Source organism: Sorex fumeus, unplaced genomic scaffold, assembly GCF_029834395.1.
Source record: "Sorex fumeus unplaced genomic scaffold, SorFum_2.1 ptg000265l, whole genome shotgun sequence".
In the NCBI taxonomy this organism is placed as follows: domain Eukaryota; kingdom Metazoa; phylum Chordata; class Mammalia; order Eulipotyphla; family Soricidae; genus Sorex; species Sorex fumeus.
The window spans coordinates 29,624,989-29,640,710 of NW_026606322.1; the positions used below are offsets into that span (position 1 = coordinate 29,624,989).

General features: G+C 50.6%; 1 protein-coding gene across 3 annotated transcripts in view; it reads left to right on the forward strand.

The window, feature by feature from the left end:
- Positions 1–15,722, forward strand: part of TIAM1 (TIAM Rac1 associated GEF 1) — a 228,821-nt gene that overhangs the window by 92,878 nt on the left and 120,221 nt on the right. For all 3 annotated transcript variants that reach the window (XM_056109264.1, XM_056109265.1, XM_056109266.1), the window contains 2 exons: positions 5,262–5,712; positions 11,896–12,068. In XM_056109264.1, coding sequence (XP_055965239.1) covers positions 5,262–5,712; positions 11,896–12,068 — 624 coding nt within the window. The remainder of the gene's footprint in view (positions 1–5,261; positions 5,713–11,895; positions 12,069–15,722) is intronic.

Sequence of the window (15,722 nt, forward strand, 5' to 3'; positions counted from 1 at the left end):
ACTTGTGAGACAAGGTGGAGTCGGCCACGCTCACAGGTGGGGAGCATTCCCCAGCGCTGACACCGGGATGCGGCTCCTGAAGTATGCAGGGACCCGCAGGCCTCGGCGCTGCACTCACCACCCCTGGGCCCAGCTCCATTGGCGGTCCCAGGCTCACACACACATACACACACAGCCCGAGCTGCGGTGAGGGGACAGGCAGCACCGGGGGGCCCACGCAGATGTTCAGGTCACCGGGGCTAGAGGTGAGTGTTTCTGCGGCTTCACGCTCAGATGTTGGGGCTGTCTGGGAAGCGAGGGGTGACGTGTTTGTGGGGGTGTTAGGAACCATGAAGAGACTTGTTCTGGAGGCTTGGCTTGTCAGCTCTCTGCCTCTATCCTTCTCTTTGAACACACACACACACACACACACACACATGCACGCACACACATGCATGCACACACACACACACACACACACACACACACACTCTGCAAGGCAAATAGATGTGAATCTCTTGTCCGGGAACCCCTAGGAGGAGCACTGTTGGAAAAGGGGAGTACATGGAGTGGACAGTGGAGTGGCCAGGCCGCTGGGCCAAGCCACGGGCCCACTGTAGAATGAAGAGCAGAGGAGGGCTTAGAAGGCACCAGGCCCAGCCTCCCATCTGCCAACCCCTCAGGGGCCAGACCTGCGACTCCACGCCTGGCCTCATCCTCCACATTGAACCCAGGACACTGGGGGCTCTCCAGGGTTCCCCCCCTCCCCTCATCTGAAGCCGTGGGGATTGCCCTGTGCCCATCGGTCCTGTCTTGAGGGGTTCAGGAACTTCTCTGCTTCGTGCATTTGTCAGCTTGGAGCGGGCCAGGGATGCGGCCAGGTGGTCGCTCACTTGCCTTGCCTGCATGGGGGGGCCCCAGGTTCAGTTCCCACTGCCACAGGTAGAGTGTTTGTGGCAGATTCTTTCACTTCCTCCCAAGAAGGGTGGGGACCCCGGAAAGTGGCCCTAGCAGCTGGCGAAGACCGCCATGTTCTCCTCCCCCCATAGATGTGGGGTGCCCCCAAATGATCATGGACAGTCAAGACCTCTCTTGCCTTCTATTCAAAATGCAGCCGAGAGGCCCGGGAGAGCAAACGAGGTGGGGGGGGGGGCAGGGGAGAGAGGGAGGTGTTGTCTTTGCGCGTGGCCAACGTGGAACTCCGTGAAGGTCCCTCAGCACAGCCAGGGGTGATCCCTGAGCATGGGTCCGGGAAGAAGTCCTGGTTAAGTTCAGCTAAGTGTGGCCTAATATTCCCTCCTCCACCTCAGCCCCCCTATACACACACACACACACACACACACACACGGGAGCCTGAGTTGTAGGGTACCCACTGAGTGTTTCCGTTGGTTGGCAGATCTAGACCCTTTCGGATCACCTATGGCAGATGATCATGGGCAGAGAGTAGAGAGATGAGATGCACCTATTGCTTTTTTGTTCCACTGAGATCCCTCTAAAATCCCCGGGGCTGGGAATGCATTGGAAATGGAGTAGGCCCTAGAAACTTTCGTATTGTCCTTTTATTTTATTATTATATTTTAAACATTTTGGCAGGGGGAGGTTGGGGGCCATACCTAGCGATGCTCAGGGATTACTTCCAATTCTGCACTCAGTACCCCTCCTGGTGATGCTCAGGGGACCACAAGGGATGCTGGGGATCGAACCTGCTGTTTTCAAGGCAGGGGCTTCACCCTACAATATCTCTGGACGCTCCCTTAGAAACTTATTTTTATTTGTTTTTCTGGTGGTGCTCAGGGCTTAAAAGTGGGAGCCTCGGGGTCATTAGAATGGATCGCTCTGTTTCTTTTTAGCTGTAGTACTATTTGTTTCGTTGTTTGGGGGCCACACTCAGTGGTGCTCAGAGCTTACCCTGGCAGTGCTTGGGGAACCATGTGCAGTGTCGAGAACCGGCCGTATGTAAGGCAAGCAACTGACCCCTTGTATTACTTCTCTGGCCCTAAAAGCTTTTATTTTATTTTTGATTTGGGGGCCATATCTGGTGATACATGGGGCTTACTTCTGCCTCTGTGCCCAGGGATCACTCCTGATGGGGGAGCATATGTGGGGCCAGGGATTGAACCCAGGTTGGCCACATGCAAGAGCAAGTGTTCTATTGCTATATTCTAGCACCGGCCCCTAGATACTTGATGCTCAAAGCCTTTTGCTGACTCTGTGCTTAGGACTCTGACCTCTTGGGGGTACTTGGGGGTCCATATGCAGTGCTGGGGATTAAACCAGGGTCAGCAGCATAAAACGCAAGCACCTTGGTCCCTGTACCGTCTCTCTGGCCCAGAAACTTAACTCACCTGTCTGCTCCTTATCCCACCCTTTCTCCTTCCTTCCTTCCTTCCTTCCTTCCTTCCTTCCTTCCTTCCTTCCTTCCTTAAAAGCATTTGGGAGTTGCCTGAAAGTTGTGACGGGGTCTGGGTTGGTGCGGACGGAGTCCATTCCCACGCTCCCCAGACACAGTATGTGTGGCAGCTGGTGGAGGACGCGCACGGGCCACTCGGCTGGGAAGATGCTCTTTCCCACCCTGGGCAATACTGTGTTCTTTGTTGCCTTTTTAAAAGTGTAGGATATGATGATTTAATATCCATATACATTGTGAAAGGATTACCCACTCAAGTTAATTAGCACCTCCATCACCTCCCATAATTACCCGTGTGTGTGTGTGTGTGTGTGCGCGCGCGCGCACCATCTACCCTCTAAGCCAAGTTTTCAAGGGCACACTGGTGCCATATTGAGATTGCCAGAACTTTCCTCCCTGACCTGAAAACTGGGCCCTGGAACCCCATTGTCTGCTGTCCCTGCCTCTGCTGCCACCCTTCCTGTCCACTGCTGCTTCTGTGGGTGGGACAGCTCCTCCCTCTCCCCCCCCCCCCCCCACACACACACACCACCACCACCACCATCATGGTGCAGGTTTCTTTGTGTGGCATCTGCAAGACACGTCATGCAGTGTTTGTCTTCTCGTCTGGCCGTGTCCGCCTTTGGTGGCTCTTTAAGGCATCACGGCGCAGGTGACCTTGGAGGGTTGTGATGGAGAGGGGGCTTAGGGAGCTTGCTGGAAACAACTCTGCATTGCTAACTTGGTATGTTTGGGCCCATTGGGTCTCCCGGACCACTCAGCAGTGACTGAGCCCAGAACACTCATTTTTGTTTGTTTGGGGGCTACACCTGGCAATGCTCAGGGCTTACTCCTGGCCCTGCACTAGGGCTCATCCCAGGTGGTGCTCAGGGGACCATATGGGATGTTCGGGGATAGAACCAGGGGTTGGCCACGTGCAAAGCAAGTACACTACCCAGTGCACTATCTCTTCGGACCCCCCACAAGTGCTCCTCTGTTTGGAAATTCAGAATCTCCTGTCCGTTTACCCACTTGGGATATGAGTGGATAATTCAGAAATGAGCTGCTTATGAGATAAAAATCTCAGAAAGTGGAGAAGGCCCCATGCCATCTCCAATTTTGCCGTGTCCTCTCTGGCAGACCCGTGTTCTTGGCCCTGGTGGGAGGCCACTCTCCCTACTCCTCTGTCAGGCCGCCCAGCTGGCCGTGACCCTTTCTGAGATGGCTGCTGTGGTTTAATGATTGTTTTTGCCAGTGCCTCCAGCACTTGGGATAAATTAGGATTCAGGTGGAAGAAAAGCCCTGTCCTGGGGCCCTGGAAATGCCTGCCTGGGGCACTAAGCTACTGCTCCTGGAACACTAAACCCCTAAAGGGCTTCAACTGGGAGCAGAAACCCCCAGCCTCCTTGGGGGGTACCCCAAGCTTGTCACTTTGCCTCCAGGGAGAGCGAGTCCTTTGCTTCAGGGGCTCCCTCCCAGCTTTGAAAGGCCAAGGCAGGGGGCTGGAGAGATAGCACAGCGGGTAAGATGCTTGCCTGGCATGCAGCCCTGCACCCCATTTGGTCCCCTGTACCCTCATATGGATCCTACCAGGAGGGACCCCCTGAGCACAGAGCCAGGAGTAAGACCTTAGCACTGCTGGGTGTGCCCCTAAAACAAAACAAAAAAAAATAGAAATAAAAATAGCACTGTAGCACTGTCCTCAATTTGCTCGAGCGGGCCCAGTAATGTCTTCATCGTGAGACTTGTTACTGTGTTTGGCATATTGAATACCTCATGAGTGGCTTGCCAGGCTTTGCTGTGCGGGCGATATACTCTCGGTAGCTTGCCGGGCTCTCTGAGAGGGGCAGAGGAATCGAACCTGGCTCATCTGGGCCGGTTGCGCGCAAGGCAAAACCCTACTGCTATGCTATCGCTCCAGCCCAGAAATAAAAATAAATGTATTTATTTATTTATTTCACTTTCGGGTCACATCTGGTGATGTTCAGGGGTTACTCCTGCCTAGGTGCTCAGGAATTACTCCTGGCAGTGCTCTAGGAACCATATGGGGTGGGGGGAATCAGACCAGGGTCCACCTCATGTAAGGTTAACGTCCTCCCTGCTGTACTCTCAGCCCGACCCCTAAAGTTTTAAAATAAGAGATAAGGTCACTGGAGCCCCTGCTAACTCCTGCAGAGAGGCCGACTGGAGCGAACCCAGTGGCACACATCTTGCATGATGGGGCCTTGGTGTGTGTGTGTGTGTGTGTGTGTGTGTGTGTGTGTGTGTGTGGTGGCAGGGGAGGGGGGTGGGCAGGGGGCTTAGACCAGGTCCATCACTGCATCGTTCCAGACTCTTATCCAGGCACTTCACTCAGCTGTTACTCCTGACCCTGCGCTTGGGAATTCCTACTGGTGGTGCCCAGGCACCATATATATAGGATGCCTGCTATGGAGCCCGGGAGGGACCTTATCTGCTCTTCTATCTCTGGCCCCTGTTGTTATTATTATTATTATTGCTATTATTTTAAGAGATCCAGAGATGCACTGTAAAGACCATATTATCTACTGTCACCCAGTCCCTGTGGAGCAACTCAGCTTGCAGAATTGCCAGGCTGGGCTGAGGTGGGGGTGCTCTGTGTGGCAAGGGGGAGAGGAGGGGTGTTCTCCGGGGCTGATTTCAGAGTAGGGTCCCAGAGCAGCTCCGTGAGGGCCAGAGAAACGTTTCTTGAACTTTTCTAGCTAGTGCGCCTTGGGGAGAGGCCTGCCAGCATGCGTGTCTGGGAGCCACCTCCAGCGCGGGGGACGGTGATGAGAAGGAGGGGGGACGGCCCAGGCCCTAGGTAGGGGTCACCTGTTGCCACCCCGGGGGTCACCCCTCCGCCTGACGCCTGTCTCTGTCCCTGCCGCCCCTGCAGGATGTCAACGCGGGCGAGGGCAGCGAGTTCGCCGACAGCGGCATCGAGGGCGCCGCCACCGACACGGACCTGCTGTCACGGCGCTCCAATGCCACGACCGCGAGCTACTCGCCGCCCGCTGGGCGCGCCTTCGTGGGCAGTGACAGCGGCAGCAGCTCAGCTGGTGGCGACGCGGCCCGCCAGGGCGTGTACGAGAACTTCAGGCGGGAGCTGGAGCTGAGCACGACGCACAGTGAGAGCCTGGAGGACGCGGGCTCGGCACACAGTGATGAGCAGAGCAGTGGCACGCTCAGCTCGCCTGGCCAGTCGGACCTCTTGCTCTCGGCCGCACAGGGCACCGTGCGCAAGGCGGGCGCGCTCGCCGTCAAGAACTTCCTCGTGCACAAGAAGAGCAAGAAGGTCGAGTCGGCCACGCGCCGCAAGTGGAAGCACTACTGGGTGTCCCTGAAAGGTAGGGGGGCCCCGCGCCCCGGCGACACACATGCACACTCGAACACACCCACCTCACACCCGGCAATGCTCAGGGGTTACTCCTGGCTCTTCACTTAGGAATTACTCCTGGCAGTACTCAGGGGGCTATATGATATGACAGGGATGGAACCCGGGTCAGCCACATGCAAAGCAAACACCCTACCCACTGTGGTATCACTCTGGCCCCTTCTCCTCCTCCTCCTCCCCCTTCTTTGTTTGTGGGGTTTTGGAGGGGGGTTTGGAGGGTGGTCACACCCAGCAATGCTCAGGGGTCACTCCTGGTGGTGATTGGAGTGTCAGGGTTGGAATCCCAGTCAGCAGGGTATAAGGCAAATAAATGCCCTACCCGCTGTACTCTCATTCCACCCCCCTAATGTTTGTGTTTTGGGGACCACCTCTGATGGTACTCAGTACTTAGTCCTGGCTCAGTGCTCAGGGAATACTCCAGGTGTAAGTCAGAGGATCATATAGGGTGCCGAGGATTGAACCGGTTTGGCTGCATGCAAGGGTGGCTGTCCTATCTCTAAGGCCAAGTATATAAGCTACCGAGAGTGTCTCGCCCGCACGGCAGAGCCTGGCAAGCTCCCCGTGACGTATTCGATATACCAGACACAGTAACAACAAAGTCTCCAATGGAGACGTTACTGGGCCTGCTCGAGCAAGATTGTTCTATTGCAAAATTTTTTTTTTTGCTTTTTTGGGTCACACCCGGCTATGCACAGGGGTTACTCCTGGCTTTGCACTCAGAAATTACTCCTGGCGGTGCTCAGGGGACCCTATGGGATGCTGTGAATCGAACCCGGGTTGGCTGTGTGCAAGGCAAACACCCCACTCGCTGTGCTCCAGCCTCATCATATATATATATATATATATATATATATATATATAATCACGGTCCTCCCATTGTTCATCGATTTGCTCGAGCGGGCCCAGTAACATCTCCATCATGAGACTTGTTGTTACTGTGTTTGGCATATCGAGTACATCACGGGGAGCTTGCCGGGCTCTGCCGTGCGGGCAAGATACTCTCGGTAGCTTGCCGGGCTCTCCGAGAGGGACGGAGGAATCGAACTCGGGTCGGCCATGTTGGCCGCTTGTAAGGCAAATGCCCTACCGCTGTGCTATTGCTCCAGCCATATATATATATATATACACACACATATATATATGCACACATACACACTCGCTGTGCTCCAGCCTCATATATATATACATATATATATACATATATACATATATATACACACATATATATATTCTTTCATACTATGTACTATATAGTATTTTCTTCTTTGATACTGTGACTATGCTATTTATAGTATTTTCTACTATTTCTACTGCTACTATACTACGCTTTTTTGGTTTTGGGGGGGCCACATCCGATGGTGCTCAAGACTCGCCTCTGGCTCAGTGCTCAACGTTGGGGAGCAGAAATAATCCATTCAAATCCTATTGGAATTGCCAATTTTATTAGGTAATTATAAAGACATCCGGAAAGCATTCACGTCAGGGATTCCAACCTAACACTTCCCTTAGCTTTGTCCAGCTTATTGTGTGCTTGCTTATCTCTGGAGATAATCAGTGTTTCACAGTGGAGTGTGCGTGTGTAGAGGTGTGTATGCATATAAATAGTTTTCATTCATTTGTATACTATTTAGGCTGGGGAAATAGCTCCAAGGACTGCACTAATGCTGTACATGTGGGACCCCTGAGCTGGTCCCCCAAGCACTGCTGGGAGTGATCGTCCCCCCAACCTCCCTCTTTCTCAGTACCAGGCTTGGAGTAGTCCTTGAACACCACTGGGTATAGCTTCAAAACAGAAACAGAAAAAGAGAAGTTCAATATTCGGATGCTTCTAGTCACAATCTTTCTACCTGCACTCCTGAAAGAGGGGTCTGCATTCTTCGCCATGTATTCACTTTAGTCCCAGCACTGTTGGTGGTGTAGAAGTTGCATGACTGTTGAGAACTCTTAGAGCTGGCATAGGTTTTTGGTCCCACCTGGGACCGGAGCAGAGTGAGTCCGTGAGATTACATAGCCTGGCTAACAAGTGCGCTGAACAAGTACAGGAGGCACCTGGGATCCGCCCAGTAGGATGCACGCATGAGGCTGTTGGAAATGAGTCCACCAACTGAGGCTGGTGTGACATTCCAGCCCTACTGGCCCGGAAGAGCTCAGAACTCTGTGCAGTGTCCACGGACAGGCACCCATGGTCCGTTGCTTCAGAGAGCCATTGCTCCAGTACCTGGGGTGTGTTGCCTAGAACCCATGGCTGCTGCGTGCCACAGAGACCCACAATGGCAATGTGGCCTTCAGGACAGTAGATTGGATTTCTCCCTACCCGTGGTGGTCAACCATCTCAGGCTGGCATGGTGGCTCTTTCCTGGGTGACGTTATCCAAAGGCCCATCTGCCTCACATGTGGCTCAGTTCCTTGGATAGAGCGTTTGTCTAGTCAAGAGCATTCTCCAAGCAGGCACAGATTCCAGCAGAGCTTCTCATGGGTACATGGAGAGTGGCTTCCTCCACACGCCAGCCCAGAAGTTGCCTCAGGACTCTCTGTCCTCCTCCCTGGATGAGACCCAGTTGTAATGGCAGCAAGAAAGACTCCTTGTGTGAGGAAAGAGGGAATTCTTCCTGGGCATCACCCAGCGCTCCCACAGGACTCTCTTCTCTCCTCTGCCAGGCCCGCCTACTGCGCCCTGGGTCTTGCAGACCTGTCCTCACTGCCCTGTGAGGCCGGACCACTGCTTTTCTTTCCTTTCAGGTCTCCTTTCCCTGAGTCTCTTGTTTCTGACTTCTCATCCACCCACTTCCCAGAATGTCTTGGCAGGAGTCAGGTTCTGCCGTAGCTCCTTTTCTCGTTCCCCGAGAGTCTGTCTTGGCGATTTGGAAGTCGGAACAGAACAGGCCATTCTGACAGCCGCAGTGTTTTCTCCACAGAAAGCTGCCTAGGGTGTTCTTATATCACTTTGAATTGTGTTTTTCCGTGCTGAACTCTAAATACCACATTATCATACTTAGAAAGGAGATGCCAAAGCATTCACACACATGTGAAATTGCAGTGTCCCGTTGGAGAAGAATCCCAACCATTTCCACACATGCACAACAGGTTTCCTGTTTTCCTGTGAGAAGTAGCGGGGGATGTAGGGGTGTTCTTTGAGGCAGGGATCTGGCCTGCGAGGTACAGACATCCCTCCTGTGAATGAGCAGGGCCTCTGTTCTCTCAAGTGATCTGTCTTAGCTTTGTTTTGAGTCATGTCTGGATTGTACCTACCAGGTGCTATGCAATGCAGCTGGGGGGATAGGATACCCCTTTTCCCATCCCTTCTCCCATTGTACCGGTGTCAGAACCCACCCTGGTCTCGGTTCCCCGGGGCAGCTTGTCTTCTCAGGACTTTTCTAAACAAAGGCCTAAATTTTCCACACCATCAGCAAAGTTTTCCACCCCATTCCCTTCTCCCTCCTGCAGCTCAGTTTTCTGAGATACTTTCTGGGTTGTCCCTAATCCTGATGATGCAGGGACATCTAAGTTGGGGCCCATCATAGAAGCAGGAGTCTCCTTAGGCCATGCTAGCCAAGTTCCACCTTCAGGGAAACTCCAGCCAGAGCAACGTGGCTTCTCACAGCCCTGACCTGGAAGGTGAAGCCGAAGGTCAGAGTGGCTCAGCAGATTTGGTCGTTTTTCAGGGATGGCTTTTTTGGGTCACACCCAGCGATGTGATAGCACAGCGGGTAGGGCATTTGCCTTGCAATCGGCCAATGTGGTTGATTCCTCCACCCCTTGGAGAGCCCCGCAAGCTACTGAGAGTATCTTACCTGCACGGCAAAGCATGGCAAGCTACCCCGTGACATATTCAATATGCCAAACACAGTAACAACAAAGTCTCACAATGGAGACATTACTGGGCCTGCTCGAGCAAATCGATGAACAATGGGAGGACAGTGCTACAGACAGAACCCAGCGATGCTCAGGGGTTCCTCCTGGTTCTGCACTGAGGAATTACTCCTGGCGGTGCTCATATGGGATATCGAGGATCGAACCTGGGTCTGCTGCGTGCAAGGCAAGTGCCCTCCCATCTGTATTATCGCTCTGCCCCCTGCAGATTTGGTCTTAATTGAGGCCTCTTTCCTGGGCTGGTGGGTGGCTGTGGTTTTCTTCCCACAACTTCTGTTCTCACTTTTTCCCTGAATCCAAAGTCCCCCTTCTCCGGAGGAACGCTGACGTATGAGACAAGAACCCCCTCCGGGGACCCTCTTCACCTGAATGGCATCCCTGCAGGCCCCTCACACCATGACGGGAGCTGGCTGTGATACTAGGGAGTAGGGAGAGAAGGGACATCCTTCAGCTCAGAACGTAACACTCACATCAGCGGGTCCAGCCCAGGGCCACTTCCCAGGACATTGGGCACCCCCAGTCCGCCACTTCCATCCATCTTGCAAATCAGGCTACTTTCCACATGCTCAGGCCGAGCCTCACATATTAGTGAACATATTCGTGGACCATAACACATCATAAGACACTCCTACCCATTTTCCATAATTACCATACCATATAGAAGGAAATACATACATATATATATATGTATGTACATATATATATATGTATATATATATATATATATATATATAGGCTGGAGCGATAGCACAGCGGTAGGGTGTTTGCCTTGCATGCAACCGGCCGGCTGAGCCGGGTTCAATTCCTCCACCCCTCTCAGAGGGCCCAGCAAGCTACTGAGAATATCTTGCCTGCACGGCAAAGCCTGGCAAGCTACCCGTGACGTATTCAATATGCCAAAACACAGTAACAACAAGTCTCACGATGGAGACGTTACTGGCCCGCTCGAGCAAATAGATGAACAATGGGAGGACAGTGACAGTAATATATATATATATTGGAGAGCCCGGCAAGCTACCAAGAGTATCCTGCCCGCATGGCAAAGCTTGGCAAGCTACCCATGGCATATTCGATATGCCAAAAACAGTAACAATAACAGGTCTTATGCCCCTGAACCCTGAAAGAGCCTCTAATACAGCAGTGTTATGAAAGATGAGTAAGGAGAGGCTGCTAAAATCTCAGGGCTGGGGCAAATGGAGACATTACTGGCACCCCGTTGAGTAAATCTATGAACAACAGGATGACAGTGATACAGCGATACACTGTGAGACACACAGTTACAAAGTTGTTCATGATTGGTTGGCAGGAAGGAAGGAAAGGAAGGAACGAGGGAGGGAGGGAAAGGAGGAAGGAAGGAAGGAAGGAAGGAAGGAAGGAAGGAAGGAAGGAAGGAAGGAAGGCCATTTTATGGTTGCATATGGTCTAACACCGAGCTAGTTGCTTATCTTGCCCGTGGATCTACATTTTATCCCCTCTGGACAAGGAGCTGGATGACTACTGCCTGCCTAAGAGGATGCCCGTACTGAAATGCCCGGCCAATAGAAGTAGCCAGTGCATAGCACAGGGGAGTGCCGTCCATCCACACTCCCGTCCCAACTTGGCTCCATAGTATGAAGCACAACACCTAAAACAAGATGCTATAAGGAACTTGAGGACGCACATGAAGGAAGTACCTGTGGGCAGAGAGTTGGTGGGTTAATATTTTTTGCCTCGGGGCCAAAGAGCTAGCACAGCAGGTAATGCTTTTGCCTTGTATGTGACCGACCCGGGTTCTTTCCCCAGTGCCCCATAAGGTCCCCCAAGCGCTGCTAGAAGTGATTCCTGAGTGCAGAGCCAGAAGTAACCCCTGAGCATCGCCAGTTGCTCCCCCCTCAAAAAACAAAAATCAGTCCATCAAAGGCTTTTTTAACTTCTTGGCCAGCTAGGTAGCTCAAGGGGTCAGAATACGCGCTTTGTGTGTGGAGGCCCTGGTTTTAACCCCCAGCATCTCATGGTCCCCTGAGCACTGAGAGAGTGGTCCAAAAAGAAAAAGAAATTTAGCCCCTCTTGTTTTGTTTTTGTTTTTGTTTTACTGCTCATCCACATGTGCACAATCCTGGTCCCAGCATGGCCCCAGGGACTTTGACTCTCAGTGGGCTTTGCATACTTGATTTTCCAGTTCTACAATTTGGGTGATGACAGCCAGTGATCCAGTGATCTCCTCCGTGGCAGGCATGTTGCTGCAAAGCACCCAATACCCACGCACACCCCCTTTCTGTCTTGGCAGGATGCACGCTCTTCTTCTACGAAGGCGATGGCCGGTCTGGGATCGACCACAACAGCATCCCCAAACACGCCGTCTGGGTGGAGAACAGCATCGTGCAGGCCGTGCCTGAGCACCCCAAGAAGGATTTCGTCTTCTGCCTCAGCAATTCCCTGGGCGATGCCTTCCTCTTCCAGGTTTGTTGACACGTGGCCAAGCCTCTCGAAGCCTCTAGAAGCTCTCCACTGGTGAACCTTCCTTTGATTTTCTTTCATTGGTTGTTTTTTTATGTGTTCACTAAGCAGTGGGTGGGTGGTGCTGCAATGATGCATGTATGGTCCGGTGGCCGAGAGCCACCTCCCATCCTTCCTGGGCCTCCCCAGCAGAGACAGAGAGAGAGACAGAGAAACGGGGACCACAGCCTGGTGGTGAAAATGGTCCGTTTAATGCAGAGCTGCTAGCATACTTAAAGAACATCTGAAGAGGTCATAGGTGTCGGACTGCATGTCAGTGTGATTTACAGAGGTAAAAAGTTCCAGCAGAGGCAGTTCTCTGCGGGAAATAAGCTCAAGGAGACGCTCTGTCTCCCAGGGATATCTATATTGCTTTTCTCTTTCCCTCTAGTCATATATATCAAACAGTTAGTCAAACAATTAATTTTACTTCTTACCAATACGTGCAGTCGTTGGGATAAACATAGTAAGCGATAAAGATCCGAAAACTTAGTTCTCTGGGCTCTGAGAGCAAGCAAGGCTTTTACCGTAAATCCCAGACTTAAGTCCACAGGTCAGTTCAGCCAGCCCTTCCCCATAGAGGTCCTGTCTCTTAAGTCATAACAGTTTGCACCAAGACCATGCATATATGCTTTTTAGACTGTCCCATTTCGATGTCGGGGTTGCTTCACCAGTTGCCTCAGGTCCATCCCAGTCTCACAGCGGGACCTCCCTTTTTTGGATGGTTAGGAGCTACAGCAGACTGATACCCAGGAGTAGATATATTTCAGAGTCAATCAACTTCCAAATATTAGGAGCATAGCATTAAGGTCTTTCTGTGTTTAAGCAAAGAGCATTGCTCTATAGTAAAATATAAAAAGGTTATAGGGAAAATAGAAAAGCAAGTAATTCACTACAAATACAAAATCCAGAATCACCAGAGAGTGTTGGCTTATAAGTAACCAAGATTGACTTAGAGAACTGTGACAATGCGGTGTAAAACACAAAAGAAAGGTTAAAGATATACTGAGATGATTGAAAGAGCACTGTAAGCCTCGCCGGGATGAGAAAAAGGGGCAGTTCACTGATGAAGCCTGAAACACTTAGGGTTAATATCCAGCAGTGTTTTTTTTTTTCTCTTTTTCCCATTAGAGACGCAAACATTGTGATTGACAAAATAAACATCTCCGAGATATTTCTTCCAGACACGATTAAACTCACCCATTGGGGTTCCAGAAAGAAACCCCGGGGAGGTGTTAACTTGAATTTGAGAAACTTGCCTTGTCTTGCTATATGTTGAAGAATTCTTGAGTGTATTCTTGAGACCTTTTTGTAGAGTTTTAGAAATGGGATCATGAATTCCTTAATATAGGCATGGGTTGAGCTGTCAGAAAAAGTTTTTATCATAATGTGTTCTCTTCTAATATTACTCATAAGGTAAAATAGTGACATCCCCAAAATAACTAGCTGTACCCAAATAGTTTCTGTTCCTCATCTTCCCCAAACTTTCTCTGTAATATTCTTGACATTTAAGTGAGTTTGAAGAAATACTAACCAACTAATCATTTCAGGACTAACATTTGCTTTTGTATGGAATGCCTTGAATTAGGGCAGTTACCATAGATTCTACCAAAACGTTTAGTACTGTTAACACAGGAGAATTCCTTCCTCCATTCCAAGGATGCAGGAATCCCTTAAACCTTCATCTCAGGCTCCCGCTGTAACATGCTTCTGTGCTGTGCACCCTGCTATTGAGAATACCTAAATGATTTCATTAGTTTGTTTTACTTTGGAGCCACATCGGGCAGTGCTCTTGGCTTACTCCTGTCTCTGCATGCAGAGATCACTCCTAGTGATGATTTTACCTTCGTTTTTTACATTTAAAAGGGATTCACATAGGGGCCCAGGCTATACTACAGTGCACACGGGCAACCTAGATTCGATCCCCAGCATCTCTTATGTTCTCTGAGCACTGCTAGGAGTAATTCCCAAATTTCTGAGCACAGAGCCAAGAGTAACACCCGAGCATCGCCAGGTGTGGCCTCCAAAAGAAAAAGAGAAAAGAAGAAAGTGTTTCACATAGAAGTAAAATGGGAGACAGACTTTGGAGATACGTGTTTGTTATATAGTAAAGTTGACAGTGGATATTGCAAAGAGAATAGTCATGAATTGGGTGAAATGCTCATGTGTGTGCTGAAGCAATAGCACAGCAGGTAGGGCATTTGCCTTGCACGTGGCCAACCCAGGTACAATTCCCAGCATCCCTTATGGTCCCCCGAGCACCGCCAGGAGTCATTCCTGAGTGCATGAGCCAGGAGTTACCCCTGTGCATCGCCAGGTATGACCCAAAAAGCCAAAAAAAAAATGCTCATGCATGAGAATATTCCATCTGCACGGAGTGTTGGGAAGAGAGAGAGGTGTGAAAGAGACCTGTAGTTTATGTTCCCAGATTTCTGCAGTTGTCTTCTAATGTTATTTCTGTTTGTGTGAGTAATGTAAGAAAGATAGCACAGTAATTTTGTTGGTCAACAGACAAAAATCACTTGTTTTTAAAAATACTTATAGAACCAGAGTGATAGTACAGTGGGTAGGGCACTTGCCTTGCATGTGACCCAGCCAGGTTTGAACCCTGGTATCTCATATGGTTCCCTGAGCACTGCCAGGAATAATTCTGAGTGCCGAGTCAAGAGTAACCCCTGAGCATCACCAGATCTGGCACAAAAGCAAAGCAAACAAACAACAATGAACCCCCCCCCCAAAAAAAAAACCCCACTGTGATGTAAAATCTATATAAAGAAATAGAGATGAGTATTCCACCCAGAAGAGTTCTCAGTGAACTGCTACCCCCAGAATAAGCACTGGAAGGTTTTTAATCCCCTGTACCATAACTCTCACCATTGTCTGCTTGCCAGCTTACAGGTTGAATAGAGTGAATATGAGTTTTGTCTTCCAAATGAGGACCCTTTAGTCTATCAGGGGTTACCTGCTCTCAGCAGCAGCAGCTGCTTCCTCTTCCCCTTTCCCTTCCTCTCCCTTCCTCTTCCTTCCTCTTCCTCCTCTTCCTTCTTCCTTCTTCCTTCTTCCTTCCTCCTCCTCCTCCTCCTTCTCCTCCTCTTCCTCCTCCTCCACTTCCTTCTTCTTTTTCTTCTTCTCTTCTTCTTGCTCCTTCTCCTCTTCCTCCTTTCCTTCTTCTTTTCCTTCTCCTCTTCCTCCTCTTCCTCCTCCTCCTCTTCCTCCTCCTCCTCCTCTTCTTCCTCCTCCTTTTCCCTTTGTTATTGGCTCTGAACTCAGAAATCATGCCTTGCAGGCACAGAAGAGAGGGCACCCAGGACCCGAGCTGCCTGTTTGCAAGCCAAGTACCTTACCTGTTGTACTATAACTCTGCTTAGCTTCTCCTTTTGAAGAAAAGTTTTGCTGCATATAGAATTCTCAATTGATGGTTTTATTTCAGTGCTTTGAAAATGTCCATGGTTTCTGATAAGACATTAGTTCTTAAGCTTAAGGATAATTTATGGAGATAAGTTGGTTTTCTCTTGTTGCTCTGGGGCTTTTGATTTGGTCTTTAGACAGTGTGATTGTGATCTATTTAGATATTGATTACTTTTAGAGAGCCCGGCAACCTACTGAGAGTATCTCGCC